Genomic DNA, 18,600 nt, shown 5'->3' with positions numbered 1-18,600 from the left:
ACTGAATCAGGAGCACATTTGTACTTTATATAGAGTCGTGATTCTGATTTTACAAATGTGTGCGAGCAAAAGCCAGTGTCTTTTAAGCCACAAAATACAGTATTCTGTAATAAAACTGTACAGTGTATAACAACAACGGAACACGTGAAGCATTTGAAACAGTATTTAACTGCAATAATGAATCTTGAATATTTGTCAGAAATGTAGCATCTCTAAAAGTACCCCTAAAAAGAGTACCCATGATTTATGATGAAGAAAAGTACATACAGTAGTTTATACAGAAAAGTTAAAGGTCGTCATGTCAAAGAGATTTTTGTAATCAAATTCTTCCCATTTGACTATGTAACAGAATGAAGGGTAACTTGAAGCTACTGTATTGCCAATACACATGAAAAACTGAATTGAAATGCTTCAGACTCTAGTTTCCAATGTACCAAACAACTGTAACGGTCTCTTTATATGTCAGTATGCACCAGAAATAAAAGCACTTGATTTACCGAGCCAAATAATAATGATGTAAGTGGTTATTTTCCATCTTGACTTCTAAATGTCACAGCGTTTGATGGGGTGTTGCTTTATAAATTCATTAAGAAGATGGCAGGCAGAGCGATTTATGGTTGCCTTGCAGTTCTTTTCTTCTGGTATCCTCTCGATCCACATGTCATTGTTCAGCACATACCTGAAACTTCAGAAACAACAGAAGAAAAATGTTTTACAAATCAAAAAATAGCAATTTGCGTTCCTTTTTGTCTTTTTAATAAACATCAGATCTCAAGGCTTACTGTTGTCCGTCGTTATTGAGCACTGATATTGCGTCGTTCTGCCCCATGATCAGATAGTGGGCTTCATTTTTCAGCTCCAGTTCGTCACAAGATAAGCGCAGTATCATCTGACGTGTGGCATGTTTCTGAATACCAGAATCCAACAACCCTTCAACAGGAAAAGTGTTCATATATTATTTATGCAGTAACAATTTACAATAAGGTTCTATGTTAACAGCATTAATTAGTGCATTAGGTTATGTATTAGGTACTTTATAGAATCCATAACATTTACATTTATTAATTTATTAGACAATTTTATCCAAAGTGACTTTCAAATGAGGGAAAATGTACAGTCAGTTGGCAATGACTGTTTATTTTCAAATAATGACCAGCTGATTGTACACTATATTCCCCATATCCCATATGGCAAGAAACATATTTTCTGGCCAAAATATGATTTAAATATATAGCATTTATTTAGTTTAAACCCTCATATACCAATACATATTTCAGAATGTATTTCAGAGGCCAGAAAATGTCTAGGCTAAATGCAAATGTGGATGGAATAGCCTACTAGAGATCAAAACTATAATTATTTAATGTTTTATATATATATATATATATATATTAGTAATTTTTTATGGAGGGCAAAATACATTTGAAATGTTTTTAAAAATATTTTTATATTTTTTAAATATATTTTCAAAAATATACAAAAATGGCCAAAATAAAATGTCTACCAATATAATTACAGATATATTTTGAAACATATTTTAGAAAATATGTATTTTTGGCTTTTTTTCAACCATTGTACCCCATACAGCAAAATGACTAAAAATATTTCATTTGTATTATATTTTATTATTTTATAAGCTTATTTTATAATATACTTTTTGCTATGTCCTTGCATGTTATAGACAAATGTTTTTTTTTGTTTGTTTTTTTTTCAAATGTGACTTACATTAATGTATTTCTTTCTATTGAAATATAGAGCAAAACATATTTTGTAATTTATAAATATATTAATATTTTAACATATTTTCAAAAATATACTAAACATAGCCAAAATATGTTGCTAGGAAACATATTTTTACAAATATATTTTTAGGTGTGTTTTTTTTTTTGTATATTTTGAAATATACTTTAAAATATACGTCGATGAGAATTACTGGTTTAAATTTAAATAATTTAATAATTTTACCTGTATATTACCGGTATCTTAAAAACTCCACTAAGGGAAAGAAAGCCATTACAACAGTAATGCTGTATTAATACAGTAATATTAATACTGAAGTTCTCTGTCATTTTCACTATGAAAAGGAGGCATAGGAAATTTTGATAGGAGAGACACGAAAATAGCACAAAATAATTTCATGCTGATCAAATCATTAATATTATTTATTTTCTTTATATTATTATTATACAGTAAATTTTTGACTGCTGGATGGCGTGATTCACCCATCAAAATCAAGTATTCAAAACAGCAGTATAATAACTAATATAACTTTAATTAACTTACACAACCTAACGATAGCATTTCATTTTAAATGTAAAAATACTAACTCACCAGTCTGAAGAACGTCAGTGATTAATGTGGTGTAGTACATAAAAACGTCATCAGTGCTTGAGTTGAGAATTTTGATCACATAGGCTATAGGAAAAAGAACATATTTAAAATATTAATAAGTTTAGACCAACATATTTGTACATTATTTGCTTTTAGTTTCTCACCATAGTCAACACCAGGACTGTAACATGCATAACTACTCCGGGTGTTGTGTTTCATATCCTTGCTGAAGGTGACTTTCAGCCTGGGACATCCTCCTGAAAATAAGTGCAAAATATAATATATAAATCTTAAGCTTTTGGATATGTAAATAAATATATTTCACAGCACACTAGAGTTTTTCCCACCTTCTGCACATGTACACAAATCCCCGTTACAAAGTTTGGAGATCATTGGGCTTTTGTGAGGGGCTGTATAGAATATGCCACATCTCTTTTCTGTGTAACACATTGAATAGCATTAGTCAGTGTTCACCACTCAGAAGTGTTGTCATCAAAGTGTTTGGTTCATAGAGTTTGACGACCTGGGCTGTAATAGTCATAAATGACAGCAGAAGCAGGTTGGACAAGGCCCATGGGAACAACCTGCTCAGCACCAAACTGAAGACACTCCTCGGTTTCGGTGATCTGTTGACATGAACCATGCAATCAAATCATTTGTGTGTTTCTGCTTGATCTGTTGCATAAATACTGATGAGCCAGTTTAACTACTTTATAGCACTTTTTAAATTCAGCAGTAAAGGAAAACTGAAAACGAAGCAAACCATATACCAAGAGGATATATCAGATTCATGGAATACTTCAAGAGAGAAACACTTCTGTTACCTTTGCAAAATAAAGAAAGACTTTATTATGATGGACTTCATAGTGATCAATGTACCTCTCTGTGCCCTTTACATTCTGTGAAATGAAAGAAAAAAGAAATTCTTAGAAAAGAAACACATTCAAATGTTAAATGTTAATTAATTTGTTACATATATGTATCATCTGCAACAAAACAAAGCCAGGAAATTACATTTGGTGATACCATGGCATAGTGATGGTATCAGATGGTAATAGCATGGTACTTTGATAAATGCTACCTTCCAAAATATGGTGCTTAATGTAAGAGGATACATTTTTTTAAGTTTGGACTACATTTGCAACCCTATTACTCATATTCATTTTTTTTTATTGATTTTATATTTTGTATTTATTTTATTATGTCTTATTTTGTATTTAAATTTATTAATATTTATTTTATTTTTATTTGTTATTTTGATGCTTAATGCTTATTCATAAAAATAGCATGCTACTTACAATGTAACGAGAAGAGAGAGAGAGAGAGAGAGAATTAGATTTATATAGAATTGTTTAAAAAAAAATGCATATGCACATGTTCCAAATCTTTGGCGTTTGGTATAAGTCCGCTTAGAAGTGAGATTTCCACCATGACCATGCCCACAGTATTCTTCTTTTTCATGCTGTATGAAAACAGAAAATAAAAAAATTGTTGATTTCAGAGAGGCCAAACAAGTAATCATGATTCTGCTATGATTTGTATAACAAATCAATCATTTAAATACATAAAAAGCCTGTTTACTGTGCTCACCCCACACACACTGTGTATATGACTGAACTCTCTCTCTTTGGCTCCTCTGAGATTTGTCTTTTTCTGCGGTTGCGAAGATCAAACCATTCTATGCTGCTCATGGGCTCATCTTTTTGATCTTCATCGACGTCATAATTGTAATAGTCCTCAAACATTTCTTCTTTATTGTATATTTCTAGAGAAGAGCATATTGACTTTTAGTCTGATGATATCTACGGTCAAATATTATTATATTTTTAATGTTTGCTCCTCCTCCTCACCACCTTAGTGCACCCTCGCTCAAATATTACAACTGTGTAACTCTCATTGACTTTTTAATCTTCAATATCCTGTTTGGCAGTACAATTGGTATATACTTTTTATATAAAGTGTATACATTGCAGTGCACTCAATTCCTATTTAATTTATTGTTTAGAGTGACCTCTTCCATGATATTTTACTTACTGTATTCCAGCTCTCCTTTCACTGTAACGCTAAGGTGAAATAGATCACAGTGTGATTCATCCTTCTTCATAGTTCTATATGTCTGCACAACCTGTAACAAGCAAAATGTCATTCAAAACACTATAAACTGAAACATTACAGATCAACAATTAATTAAACTGGGGGGAAAAAAAGTCTTACTGCTAATGTTCCACGTCCTGTTCCCTGAACATTTAGTGAAACTTTACCAACATTTCTGACCTGTGTGAACAAGTGCACATATAGTCTTCTACTTGTTATAGCATACATTAGCATACTTTATCACATATTTAATATCAAATGTTTTTTATTTCTAGTAACTTGAAGGTGGAATTAGTGGGAGGGGCTTACTCACTGAACAGAGGATTTGATTGGACAAAAAATATGGGCAGTAGTTTCCAGATTGTAAATATATACGTTTGTCAACATTTAGGAATATACTAGAACTGTTTTAAGTAATTTTTCTTACCTTAACAGCTGTTGCAGTGAGTGCATTATATTTAGTCAAGTGTAAATCTTGTTTTTGGCCATTTTCAAGGCACATTTCTACCCTCAGATTCAAGTCTTCTACATCATTGTTCTGCATGCTGTATTTCGCCAGAGCCTCAAGGGCCACGACTGTGTCCTATTTAGAAAAAAGAAAGAAAAAAAAAGAACATGGATTTATTAATGCAATACAGAGCGTGTCAAAGCAGCTTTAAAGAGATAAACAGGAAAATAGCAAAATCAATTAATAAAACAACAATGGAGACAATTCAGATTCTGCTTTAAAGCAGCTCTAAAATACTGTAGTTTCATTGTTTAGCTCAAGTCAGTTCAGTGTTGGTTCAGTTCAGATCAATAACAGTATGAAGTTCATTCATTTGAAACAAGTTCAGTTCAGCTATAAGCAGTTGTGGCACATCAAAAACTGTTTCTGGGTCTAAGCCTCCACTCAGCACACTGTGAGTGTATATTAGCACCGTCTATTGTTTGCTTTTGGGATCATAATATAGAGCATTTGGACCATCGTGTGACGTCACATTTAACAAGTGTATAACTTATGGAGCAGTCTTTAGTGTGTTTGAAAATTTTTTAATATACCTCAACACTAAACACAAAATAAACTAAATAAACACAGCTGTCTGTGTTTTACATTTGAGTACACAGAGTTGTTATTTTATGGGTTTTTAACTTATTAGCAAGAAATATTATATTCAAGTCCTCATAATACAACATATGCAATTGTGCGTAGGATCTGTAACCACCAGACATGGAGATAGTTTGATGTCATTTTCCATTTTTGTGAAACTCCTCATAACTGAATAAAAGGTACACTACTGTTCAAATTTTGGAGTAGGTAAGATTTTTTTTCTTCTTTTGTTCACCCTGCATTTACTTTTTTGTTTAAAAATACATTAAAACAGTAATATTGTTAAATATTATTATGATTTAAAATATCTGATTTCTATTTTTAATATATTTAAAAAATGCAATTCATTCCTGTGTTGCAAAGCTGAATTTTCAGCATCATTACTCCGGTCTTTAGTGTCACCTTCAGAAATCATTCTAATATGCTGATTTTGTGCAAAAATAAAAATTGTTATTATGTTAAAAACAGTTGTGCTGCTTAATATTTTTGGGAAAACTGTGATACATTTTATTCTTTTAATAGAAAGTTCAAAAGAACAGCCTTTACTTGAAAATAAGAAGAATAGAAATAAAAGAACAATAAAAATTCTTTGTAACATTATAAATGTCTTTATATAAATTTACAATTTAATGTGTCTTGCTAAATAAAACTACTAATTAAATGGTACTTTATATGAACCAATTTAAAAATATGAATACATCTTTTTTGTTGTTGTTGTTGTAGTTTTATTTTTTTTTTTATAATCAAACAACTGGGAGTACAGTTACATTTAATCATTTTATTGTTATATTAAAATACCACGACCCACCTGTGTGGATTGGAATCCACCACCATATTTGCGCTGCTCTGTCAGCCAGTTTGCAGTGAGTTTAGCGGTGGCCTTGTCACGCAGAGACAGTGCGCTGAGCAGAGCATATGCTGTGGTCTCCACAGATTCAGCGTCAGCTTTACCTGCTGATTCACCTCTGCCACCCTTGGAATTCCAGAAACACTTTGCTTCATAGAAAGAAGAGAAAAGGTGCTGTGAGAATTGGAACATGATAACTGAGCTAATAAATAGTGACCACTTTTTAATCACATATCTTTTGTTTATATTAAGTAGTTTATGGCCTAACAGAAATATATTGAGACATGAATAGGCAGGTAATAACTTCATTACTGACTGTTGTCACAATTAGCAATGCGTTTTAGCTTTCGGTGTGCTTGTTGGGCTTCTGCACTTTGCTGGTCATGCAATGACAAGGCATAAGCTGTGATGGCAAGCGAATAGGGACTTTCCAAAGCATCCAACTGTCCCTCTAGGTAGGACTTTGCTCCATCCATTGCAACTCTCTGCAAATAAACAGAGGTTTGTACAGATGTGTTTATTCAGTAGTGAATAAATAGAGGGCATATTGTGCAACTAGTGTTAATATGTTACCAGTTCTGTGTCGCTTCCCAGTTCGTATAATTTCAAAGCATGGTTCATTGAAATAAGGATAAAAGCAGTTAGGGGAACATCATCTTTCGCCTGTCCAACTCCTCCCTGAGGATAAATATTAGTTTTTGTTTAATCAGTGTTAGCAACCATTACTGATAAATAAAATAAATACACCCCTTTGGCTGTACCTTCATTCCTCTATCATAGAGTCGATTAGGATCATCCCATGCACCACTGCTCTTCTGTTTGGACATGAGATAAGACATAGACTCCTGAATATAAGAGTCTTTCACATTGATAATGTCCCGAGTCTCTGTCAGCTCCTTGGCAATAAATGCTGTAAGCCTACAGAAAGATTGGATGGAATAAAAAAAAAAACACTTTTGCACAAATATGTCATGTCATTTAAAAAGCAAAAGTCTTAAATTTCATGTGGATTTCTTGCAGTTAATATAATAATTTAAATGAATTTTAAGCATTTGGCAGACACTTTTATCAAGGCCTTGGCATTGACAGTGCCATGCAGTACCAGTCATGCTAGAGCCAAAAACATACCAAATACTGCTTGGAGTCCTCAGAAACGCTCCGTAAGAGCCATCAACTTTCTTGTGTGTGAGGACTGTGTTGTAACCTGGTACATGAGAAGATGAAGCAAGATGTATTTTCAACATCCTATCATTTGCCATATATATTAAAAACCTTTTGTGTATTGGTGGGCCCAACAACAACTCTTGTCTGTCAGATTTATACTGTATGTGACTATATGATGCATACAATACCGTTCAAAAGTTTGGGGTCAGTAAGATTTTTTTAAAGAAATGTATCACTTGTATTCAGCAAATACGCATTAAATTGATCAAAAGTTACAGTAAATACATTTATGATGTTACAAAATATTTATATTCTAAATAAATGCTGTTCATTTAAGCTTTCTATTCATCAAAGACAAAAACTATCACAGTTTCAACAAAAATATTAATCAGCACAACAGTAACAACTGTCAAGATTGAAAATAATAATAAATATTTCTTGACCACCAAATCAGCATATTAGAATGATTTCTGAAGGATCATGTGACACTGAAGTGTACCGTGGTAAAGGCTGTTAAAAATTTGGAATAAATTACATTTTAAAGTATATTTAAATAGAAAACAGTTTTTTAAATGGTAATAATATTTCACAATATTACTGTTTTATTGTGTTTTGGATCAAATAAATACAGCTTTGGTGAGCATAAGAGAATACTGACCCCAAACTCTTAAATGGATTACTCATAAACAAAGGTGGACAAAGTACTGTACACAAGCTCTATTACAAAGTACACAACTCTAGATACTGCTGGTCAAATATTACTCCATTACAAGTAAAAGTTGTAAGGACATATTTTTACTTAAGTAAAAGTACAGAAGTACTTGCTTTTAAAAGTACTTAAGTACCAAAAGTAAATTTCCTTTATGTCAATGCACTGTTTTATTATTGTTGTAATACTTGCAATACCTTATGCCTCTGAAGCAACTTACAATACATTACACCTACTGAATACACTGACTAGCTTGTAGTATCTTTGGAATGAAGAGCTTTTAGAATGTTAAAAACCTATAGAAACCAAACAAGTGAGCTGACCAGAAAAAAAACAAAAAAAACAATAACACCCCTATCCACTCCCACAAAAACAGCATGGTAGTGATCTCACACAGCTCTGGCAGTGTGTGCACATCCACGTGTAGCCATTCATCCACATTTGAACTGAGTGGACAGTGAAATAGCTGTAAATACAGAGTGATAAGAAAGAAAAAAAAAAATCAAACCTGCTTTAAAACCCAGCAACACAACTGTAGCTGTAGCAACACTGCTTTAAAGGGTTAGTTCACCCAGAAATGAAAATTCACGAAAAATATCTTAATTTGTGTTCTGAAGATGAACGAAGGTCTTGCGGGTTTGAAATGACATGAGGGTGAATAATTAATGACATAATTTTTTGGTGAACTAACGCTTTAACACAAAAACAAAACACCAAGATTTATTTGACATCAAAACAAAAATTTCAAAAATGCTCTCTAATTGCTCTCGCAGTACTTTGATGTCATACATCAAGTGAATTGATGCAATCTGTGAAGTGATGCTTTAAGTTGAACACCTATTGTGTTTTGTTAAGAGACTCACAACAGTTCTTCTGTGGCTTTATAGGTAATATTTTCATTTACACCATTTTGCTAAATCAGACAATATCTTTTTAATAATATGTCTAATATATACCAAAATATTAACTTCTTATTATTGAATTGTTGTAAATAAATATCACATTTGCAACTGGTCAGTGTTCAAAAAATGCTAGGAAATCACTTCATGTAACCCTACAAGAGTGATTACTGATAGGCTGTCTAAAAAAAAGTCTCATTTTAGAGAAGAAAAAAACACCCACTGACTTTCAAAGCCGCAACATAGTAACGACTTTCTACTTCGAGGACCTTGATAGAAGTGTAGTGGAGTGAAAAGTACGATATTTGTCTTTCAAATGTAGTGAAGTTAAAGTAATAAGTTTCCAGAAAAAATAATACTCAAGTAAAGTACAGATACTTAAAAAATGTACTTAAGTACAGTAATCAAGAAAATGTATATCGTTACTGTCCACCTCTGCTTATAAAAAGGAGAAGTAAAGCTTTGGTAATGTTTTTAATCTATTGTTCTCTATTGCTGCCAAATTACTTTTGCATAGACAATTTCTCCTGACTCTCATAGTTTATGAACTATTAGAACATTTACTTAAAGTTGTAGCATCTACAGGTATGGATACCCACCGGTTTGGATCATCGATTGGGCCTCATCTCTGCGTTCAGCTTTCAGTGATATCCATTGTTTGGTGGCATCCAGGTACCTCATGGCATGAATAGCAGGAGACATCTTCACCATAGTCTGCTCCGCACAGCCAGTGGGCAGCTGAATGAGTTTATCGATACCCTCCAGGTTTAAACAGTTATTTACAGACTCGCCCATCACTCCACCTGCAAAATAATAAGGTCATTATATCTATGATAGAGTATGATAGAGGAAATCTATCTATCTATCTATCTATCTATCCAACCTCACCTTTTAAACTCAAATTGATTTCGGAGTCCACCCCACCAGGGATCTCATCAGCAGGGACTGGAATATCAATCTCTAATTTCCTCACTGTGCACAAGAAGACAAAAAAATGTTATTACAGTTATGAAAAGCCCAAGAACAGATTTACTGATTATATAGGCCTATTGGATTCTTACAGTTTGGATCAATGTTGTACTCCCTGTCAATAGTGGCGATTTCCCCTTCCCCCTAAACATGAAGGATTCGAAAGAGAGTTTTTCAGTGTCAAATATATTGGCACTGGAGCACAGTAAAATCTGGGTATGCCAACTTAAAGGGATAGTTCACCCAAAAAATGAAAATTATGTCATTAATTACTCACCCTCATGTCGTTCCAAAGCCGTAAGACCTTTGTTCATCTTCGGAACACAAATTAAAAAATTAAAAACTAAAAAGATATTTTTGATGAAATCATTGAAAAAGCATGAAAGCATTCTGACCCTGCATAGACAGCAGTGCAACTCAAACATTTTATGGCCCAGAAAGGTAGTAAGGACATCGATAAAATAGTCCATGTGACATCAGTGGTTCAAACCTAATGTTATGAAGCTAAGAGAATACTTTTTGTGCACAAAGAAAACAAAAATAATGAATTTATTCAACAATTTGTTCTCTTCCTTGTCAGTCAACGCACGTTCACAAGAGTACCACGACGCATGCGGTGTGGTGCTGCTGACGCAGGAGCCGGCGTTCTGACGTAGAACCCGGATGGGGTGCACCTTGTTTGCAAGCAGAGGAATGCACACGCATGCATTGTGGTACTCTCGTGAATGCACAACGGAAGAGAAGAAATTGTTGAATAAAGTCGTTATTTTTGTTTTCTTTGCACACAAAAAGTATTCTACTTGCTTCATAACATTATGGTTGAACTTCTGATGTCACAGTTTGGGGCAGTTGTGGCCTAATGGTTAGAGACTCGGACTTGTAAGCCAAAGGCCTCGGGTTCGAGTGCAACAAAACCAGCAGGGATTGCAGGTGGGGGGAGTGAATGTATAGCGCACCACGACTGAGGTGAGACCCTTGAACAAGGCAACAAACCCCCAACTGCTCCCGGGTGCCGCAGCAAAAATGGATGCCCACTGCTCCGGGTGTGTGTTCACGGTGTGGGTGTGTGTGTGTGTTCACTACTCGCTGCTGTGTGTGTGCACTTGGATGGGTTAAATGCAGAGCTCAAATTCACTTTCACATGGACTATTTTATCGATATCCTTACTAACTTTCTGGGCCATAAAACTTTTCAGTTGCATTGCTGTTTATGCAGGGTCAGAAAGCTCTCAGATTTCATCAAACATATCTTAATTTGTGTTCCGAAGATGAATAAAGGTCTTATGGGTTTGGAACGGCATGAGGGATTAATGTCAGAATTTTCATTTTTGGGTGAACTAACCCTTTACCACACTTTACCTCCACACGGAGCTCCTTTTCTACTTGGTCATTAACAGTGTCTGAGGCATAAGCCAGCACAGTGATGGGGATATTTCCAATAACAAGGGGCACCACGGTGAAATACACAGCAACCGCTGAGTTACCAGGAACCACGACCTCCTCCTTCACCTCACTCCCACCAGCAGTGCACAAACCTTCCTTCTTATCCATCTTCACTATTGCCTATAGAGACACATGATATGGCATTTCAATCCTGTTTGTCACACTTTGCCTTACTGGATTAATTTGTCTAATATTTTTCAGGCACCTGTCCTAGTTAGCAAGAATGACACCTGAAATAAAGCTTCATTAAATTTACCTTTAAACTCTCTTGCTTGTAATTGTACACAACAGCTTTAACCTGAAGCTGCTCATTTCTCTTCACAGAGTAAGGTAGGTTGACGGACAAGAAGAAATCCTGGAAGACCCTCAGGGGCTTTGGTTCTGCAATGCAGAATCCTGGACAAAAAAAATCAACAACAACACAATTTGAAAACTGATCAGTATATAAACAGGACACAATATGATATAAAATGATATACCACCCCCCCCCCAAAAAAACACTTTTGAGTTACTGACAACCTTTTGTGGGAGAAATGCCCACAGCCTGGATTTCCCAAGTGGTTATGGAATCAGGAGCAACTGCATCATGCCTAAAAGTTTACAAAAGACAAAGAATATTTACATATAGAAAATTACGTTAGAGCTGATTCATTCTGTTCATTAGAAGAGAAAAAAAAGAAATCAGGGTAACCTGATAATGCCGGTGCTATCTGTTTGAATGACTGTCCACATCCATGACTGTGGGAAGTATTTACGAAGGTAGATAACATCCTCATTAATCACAATTTTGTCCAATGTGTCGTCGACGACTACAGTGAGAAACAGACAAAGAGTGTAGTTAGTTCAGCTTTTGAAAGTAGCAACGTTGGCAAGCATAAACTACTTGCCCTAAACAACACATTTTTAATAGTAATAATAATAATAATAATAATAGTATTTTTTATAATAATAATTGTATATTTTATTATTTAAAATTATTTTATAAATGTGAGTAAATTAATGATAACAATAATAATAATAATACATTAAAATGACCCTCACATTTTTTTTTTTTACATTGAAATTGATTGTGTGATTGTGAGTAAGCAGTGAGGCCAATTTAGTATTAATCTGGACAACATGTATTGATTTGAATTTATATTATTATTATTACTAAAATATACTAAACTGGCTTCACTGCTCTCTCGCATTTTTTGTCTGGTTTGATTAGATGACTTGCTTGAAATCAATGTAGAATTGTGCAATCAATGTGGCTTTAATCCAAGAAACCCCTTTCCGAGAAATTATGCAAGACAAATTGTACCTCTTCCAAGGTTGGTTTTTCTCTTCTCAAACTTCTCCCTCTTCCTCCTCTCATTTGCAGCTTCGCAGCACTGTTTAAAAGCCTTACGACAGCTGTCCGATTCTTTTACTCTTTTGAGACGCTCATCACAGGACGTATGCATTTTGTTAGGCCTTACACCATCAAGACAGCATTTCCTGTCATGGTCCTTGAAGCTGTTGACTGTAGTGATGATATCATTATTTGACGTGATTAAAAACAAATCATGTGAGGAATCATCAAAGGGAGTCAAAATGTTGTTTTGCATCTTACCGACTTCATTGTATTTTTTAACATAGTCCGCTGCTCTTCTGACGCGAGGTTCAGGTTTAAATTTGTAACACTTATGCTCTGAGAAGAAGTAAAAATTGTACGCATTACACTTTCATGCTCTTACGTGGTTCCTGAAAAGCAATTCATAAAATAGGATGTCAGCAGTTATATTACCTAGAGGTTTAGGGGTTTCCATATCACAGTTACACATGAAAGTTAGCCCAGCTCTCTGAAGAACAGCACTGGAATCCTCTCCTCCTCCGATCGAGCAGGCCAGGTCATACGAGTTCATATACTCGAACATCTGTAGGTAAAAACAAATGATCTTCATTATGAGCAACAATCCTGAAATGATACATGGAGTACTTTTAGGAGTACACTAGCAAGCACAGTGTACTAGATATCCACAAAACTCATGGGGTTTTAACTTTAATGGGGTTCAACTTTCAACTTGTTTGTACATAATCCCAAATGTGTTACCTTTTGAAGGCTTAGTTTGTTTTTGTTCAGAATATAAACTGCTGAGTCCACTGCAGCAAGAGCCACCTTGGTCTTTGGATCTGTTCTGACCGTCACTTCAAACTTAGTTGCAGGTTTTATCTCAGGCAGTGGATCAGTTTCTACCTACACACAAAATAGTATTTTGCATTTCAGTGGAAACATCTATCACTTCACAATTTTGATTCTGAAAGATAATTCGCCTCAGCCGTACCTTGCCTTTGCATACGTCTTTCACATCGACCCACACAGAGTCAGCCACTATTTTTTCTTTTGGTGAAGAGTCTGTAAAATAGTAGGCTACCAGGCGAAAAGAAGGCACCATCTCCACATTGACATTCACATTGACTGTTGTGATTTCAGTTCTCGGCACCCTTCCCACCTGCACAATTTGTCCCTTACTCCAAACCTGTTGTGGATATAATTATTTTAAAGACATTAGATTGAAGATAAAGCAAATCTTTGCTCTCTGGTAAAAACCTACACATAAAAAACAACAACATCAGAGCTGATTGTTCTAACCATAAAGTAAATGAATGTGGGTTTTGCTGCACTCTGAGGTGTAATGTCCCGTAATGTGGCTTTCAAGGCCTCTCCGGGCTGTAGGACCTGCTGCTCCACTTCCAAACTAAGATAGCTGTGTTCTTCTGCTTTTGTTGCACTGGCCGTCATCCTTTTATCACTATGAATGACCTCCTGGTCTCTCCCCTCAGCAAAAACCTGCAAAAAAAAAAAGTTATTAAATTGATAGTTCCAGTCCTGGATGCTGATTGGTCAATACCAGAGACACAAGAACACATGAAAGGTTAATGTTATTGTTGTTGACAGCTGATCCAAAGCAATGTAATTGTATATTTTGGCCCCTTAAAGAAATAGTTTACCCAAAGCTGAAAATTTACTCATTCTCAGACCGTCCAAGATGTAGATGAGTTTGTTTCTTCATTGGAACAGATTTGGAGAAATGTAAAGGGAACATAACACACACAGTTTCTGCCAATCTCATGTTAATCTTGAGTACCTTATAGAGTAATATTGCATCCTTCATATCTCAGAAGAGTCTTTAGTTCTTTGGGAAGCTGAACAAGGTTATCCCCCTCACAACCAAAAACACACTTCTTCGGTGACATTGTTGATTTCGTGGTCTAAAAACAAAATGGCAAATCCTTCTCGAGCAAAATTAAACTTCAAACTTTTCCAACTCGTTTTTTGAAACTTTGGCCATGTTTAGCATGAGAATCCAACTCTTTAACAGTGTAAATAAGTCAGAACGCATGAAACAGCATTAGATCTCCCCTTAAAATTACATCACTTGCTCACCAATGGATCCTCTGCAGTAAATGGGTGTCGTCAGAATGAGATGATAACAACATCACAATAAAATGCCTTGATAGATTTGTTTGTTACAAACACGCAGCTTTTCAGTTTACAAAACATTTGTTATCAATAAAATTGATGGATTGGAGTCATGTAGAATACTTGTGGATTATTGTTTTGTTTGTTTACAAATATATTTTATCAGCTGTTTGAACTCTCATTCTGACGGCACCCATTCACTGCAGAGGATCCTTTGGTGAGCAAGTGATGTAATGCTACATTTTCCCAAACCTGTTCTGATGAAGAAACAAACTCATCTACATCTTGGATGGCCTGAGGGTGAGAAAACTGTCAGCAAATTTTCATTTTTGGATGAAATTAAATTTTAATTTCATTTGGACTTTGGAATGGAAATAATGATATAACAAAATGATTATCATGTGAAATCTTACCGTTACAGCTAAATTCTTAGCCTGTGGTGGTATTTGAAACGACATGGCTACATCTCCCATGTCATTTCCCCAGCCCTCATTTTTCAGAATATGCTCTGGTGAGCCTTCTATTGAAACAGTGGCTGTAAATTTCAAGTTTGGGACTCTGTTGCCATCTGGATAATTTGCAGTAGCCTGGGAAAAAAGGAAAAGAAATTACAAAACCGTGTGCCACTAAAATACATATATTTTAATTCCAATCATTGATACTCAGAGGTATAAAACGAATACATTTAAGTTCAGAAATGCTTTGGGCCACATACCAAAACAGAAAACACGCCACCTGGGGTGAAATACGTCTTGGTTTTTGACAGATCAACAACATATGGGGATGTCACAATCTTCACAGAAGAGCTCTCAGCTTCCTCCAGATTGCCACCTGTATAGAATAAGGATGAATATTCTTTGTTATTTAATTTTCAATCATTAAATGTATTTTCATTTGGGGATAAATTGTAACTTTAATTGAATAAAATAAGTGCATAAGATGAAACCTTATTTCATTAATATAATATAACTAGAAATTGTTTTGGATTGCATGCATTTCCCGATCTAATCATAAGTCTACTTTTTGTTTGTGACTTACTTGCTTTTTCCAAAACCGAGACTGCAATATAAAGATAATATCCCTCTATATGGCCTTGAGTGTTATTTTCTGATGCTGTCTTTAAGTCCTCAGTGCGTATCTCTGTTTTTGCAGTACCATCCTCTACCTACATAACAGCAGAATACAGACATCAAATAAATCAAAACAAAATTAATTATCATAAATATATGTTTAGGCTAATATTTAAGCTTTTTTTTCAATGCAAAATGATTTACTTACTGCTATCTGCTTTTCAGTGCCTGGAAGATATATCTTATTACCCTTTTCATCAATAAGTCCAAATCGAATATATGCTATACCGTTGACCCCCTTCCCATAAGTATATCTGAGAACACCAAAAGCTGATGAGTTACATAGCAAAATCTGAAGTCAACACCAAACCCAATCAGCATGTGACAGTAGTAGACGTACCTAGCAGAGATGTTGAATGGAAAGGACTTGCTCTTCAAAATATGGTAAGGCTGTGGAGCCTCAATGGTAACCTCAAATGTGGGCAAAACTATAAAGAATGAAACGCCATTTCTAAGGGTTAAAGTGACAGGTGAAGTAAATAAGAATTCTTAGAGTAGATGCACCTGGAGTTTAATAACACCTACCGTATTCCTTGACCTCAAACTCCAATGATGTGGTAGATTCAGGGTACTTATGATATGACGCAATGATTTTCCATTTGCCTGCCCTGAAGGATTAATAAAATTACACAGAATATATAAATGACATCCATTAAAAGGCCATTGTAATGTTGTCTATTGTATGAGAATGAATGATATGTATATACTGTATGTGTACATGTGAAATTAACAACCAAAGCTTTAATCAATTATATACATAGACACTTTATTTAGTGTTAGCTTTGTTTAGTGTTTATTTGGTGCTCATGCAGTTAACTTACTGCTCTACTCCTGGTATAATGATAGTTTTTTTCCAAAATTTGGTCAGAAATCAAAATATGATTGTAAACAATAAAGCCTTTGCAGTTCTGTAAAAAGAAAAGAAATGCCTGCTCATTCCAGGTAATTGTGAATATTATTTGCATTTCCTCATTGACAAAAACAACTTACAATTATTTGAACATGGATTTCATCCTTTATGGGGATCATGAAGTTGTCTAGTGTGAAGATTCTGTATTTGACTGAGAAACAGAGAATAAAGAGAAACTAAACAAGAGTGGCAAGGTTTAATACTAGTAAGCAAGTAATGCAGATTTAACAAAAGTAAAAGAAAAAATAATATTAATAAGAAATAAGAAAATTAATTATCATACAATTTTCTCCTGGATTATAAATTGGCTTGTCTGTTTGGATGAAAATGTACCCTCTTTTTGTTGACAAAAAAATGCTGGCTTTTTTTGCATTTCTGTCTTTGTCCCCAAAGACATCATTGCTTGTGGCTGCAAGCTGAACATACTCTTGCACTTTTGTACTTCTATACAAGCTGCGATGAACCTATGGTACATGAGGAAGAAAAGACACTGGAAGTTGAGAAACACACTTTAAAACTTTTACAAATATGAATTGTACAGACATTTTACCACAGTTACCACAGCCTGGTAGTTATTGTCCTTATTAAGGATTATAGATTTCTTTTCGGACACAAAGATCTGGTCGATCTGGTCTTGAAAGTATAGCTGCATACTGGTTCCTTTAGTTGCTCCATGAAGCTGCACACTCACAGTCTCTTCCACTCCCACGTGAATTATATTTGGAGCAACAATTAGACATCTAAGGTATAAATGCATACACATGCATAACTGCATAAACACTGATTGGACAGAACAAGATGCAAGATGTGGGTTATGAGCAAACAATAAAATAAAATAGGTCAAATGTAGTCAATAATTCTAGTACTTACGTGGGTCTCTGTGCATCCACTGTAAGAAAAACAAAAACCACAAAAAACAGAGGACAGATCATCTTGCTGTTATACTTGTTATACTTAGGACAGCTAGCCTACTAACATCACCTACTAACTCAGAATACAAGGGCTATACCCACCTTCTCAAAAGTGGGCTTTGAAATGAAAACTTGGCAAAAACAGCGTGGTCATGATCTCATGAAGTCATGTGATTTACAGGAAATCTTGTTCATAACAGAACACAGCAGGGAAAGCAGCTGTCTGGAGCAAAGGCAACGAGAAACGAAAACAACAATCTAATACAGCACTTTTATGTATTATTTTATGCCATGTGTCTGTATTAATTTTAGTAATGTGATTAATAAAATGCCCCTTTTACTTAGACATATCAGTCTGAAATATCTCAGTATTATGCATTGGGTTGGGAACTGAATCGCACGTGTCGTGCATTCAGTGGCGTGCACAGATCTCCTGAGGGGCAGGGAGTAGTGGAAGTGTTGCCAGATTGGAAATGTCCAAGTATCGTACCAGAAGCTCAAAATGATCGTACACGAGTAAAAACGTACAGAATACAGCTATTTATCTACTAGACTAGAACAACAACTTTTTGACACAACCTTCAAATAACCACAATAAATAAATAACTATGCTAGGGCCCTATGAAATACGTTTTATTTTTTCCCAAATTCCATTTTTT

At 34.7% G+C, this 18,600-nt stretch overlaps 1 protein-coding gene across 1 annotated transcript; it reads right to left on the bottom strand.

Moving 5' to 3' along the window:
- Positions 1–6: 6 nt before the first annotated feature.
- Positions 7–18,059, bottom strand: LOC107756256 (complement C4-like). The gene is given in 42 exon segments (XM_016573287.1): positions 7–685; positions 783–930; positions 2,332–2,415; positions 2,496–2,588; positions 2,679–2,768; positions 2,855–2,957; positions 3,156–3,230; positions 3,706–3,793; positions 3,922–4,096; positions 4,366–4,456; positions 4,546–4,605; positions 4,853–5,008; positions 6,324–6,511; positions 6,679–6,847; positions 6,936–7,040; positions 7,124–7,280; positions 7,491–7,566; positions 9,734–9,937; positions 10,023–10,106; positions 10,196–10,247; positions 11,462–11,665; positions 11,802–11,941; positions 12,065–12,135; positions 12,237–12,354; positions 12,849–13,049; positions 13,140–13,217; positions 13,314–13,443; positions 13,620–13,763; positions 13,852–14,046; positions 14,160–14,357; positions 15,404–15,577; positions 15,706–15,821; positions 16,029–16,155; positions 16,269–16,374; positions 16,461–16,548; positions 16,646–16,728; positions 16,942–16,970; positions 16,972–17,028; positions 17,111–17,181; positions 17,314–17,494; positions 17,581–17,770; positions 17,901–18,059. Coding segments are annotated over 42 exon segments (5,103 nt in total). The 5' UTR covers positions 17,963–18,059; the 3' UTR covers positions 7–543.
- Positions 18,060–18,600: the final 541 nt, after the last annotated feature.

This window comes from Sinocyclocheilus rhinocerous, unplaced genomic scaffold (assembly GCF_001515625.1).
Source record: "Sinocyclocheilus rhinocerous isolate Xijiao unplaced genomic scaffold, SAMN03320098_v1.1 scaffold1152, whole genome shotgun sequence".
NCBI lineage: Eukaryota > Metazoa > Chordata > Actinopteri > Cypriniformes > Cyprinidae > Sinocyclocheilus > Sinocyclocheilus rhinocerous.
The sequence above is the reverse complement of the archived record's forward strand: the minus strand, read 5'-3'. Positions and strand labels throughout refer to the sequence as shown.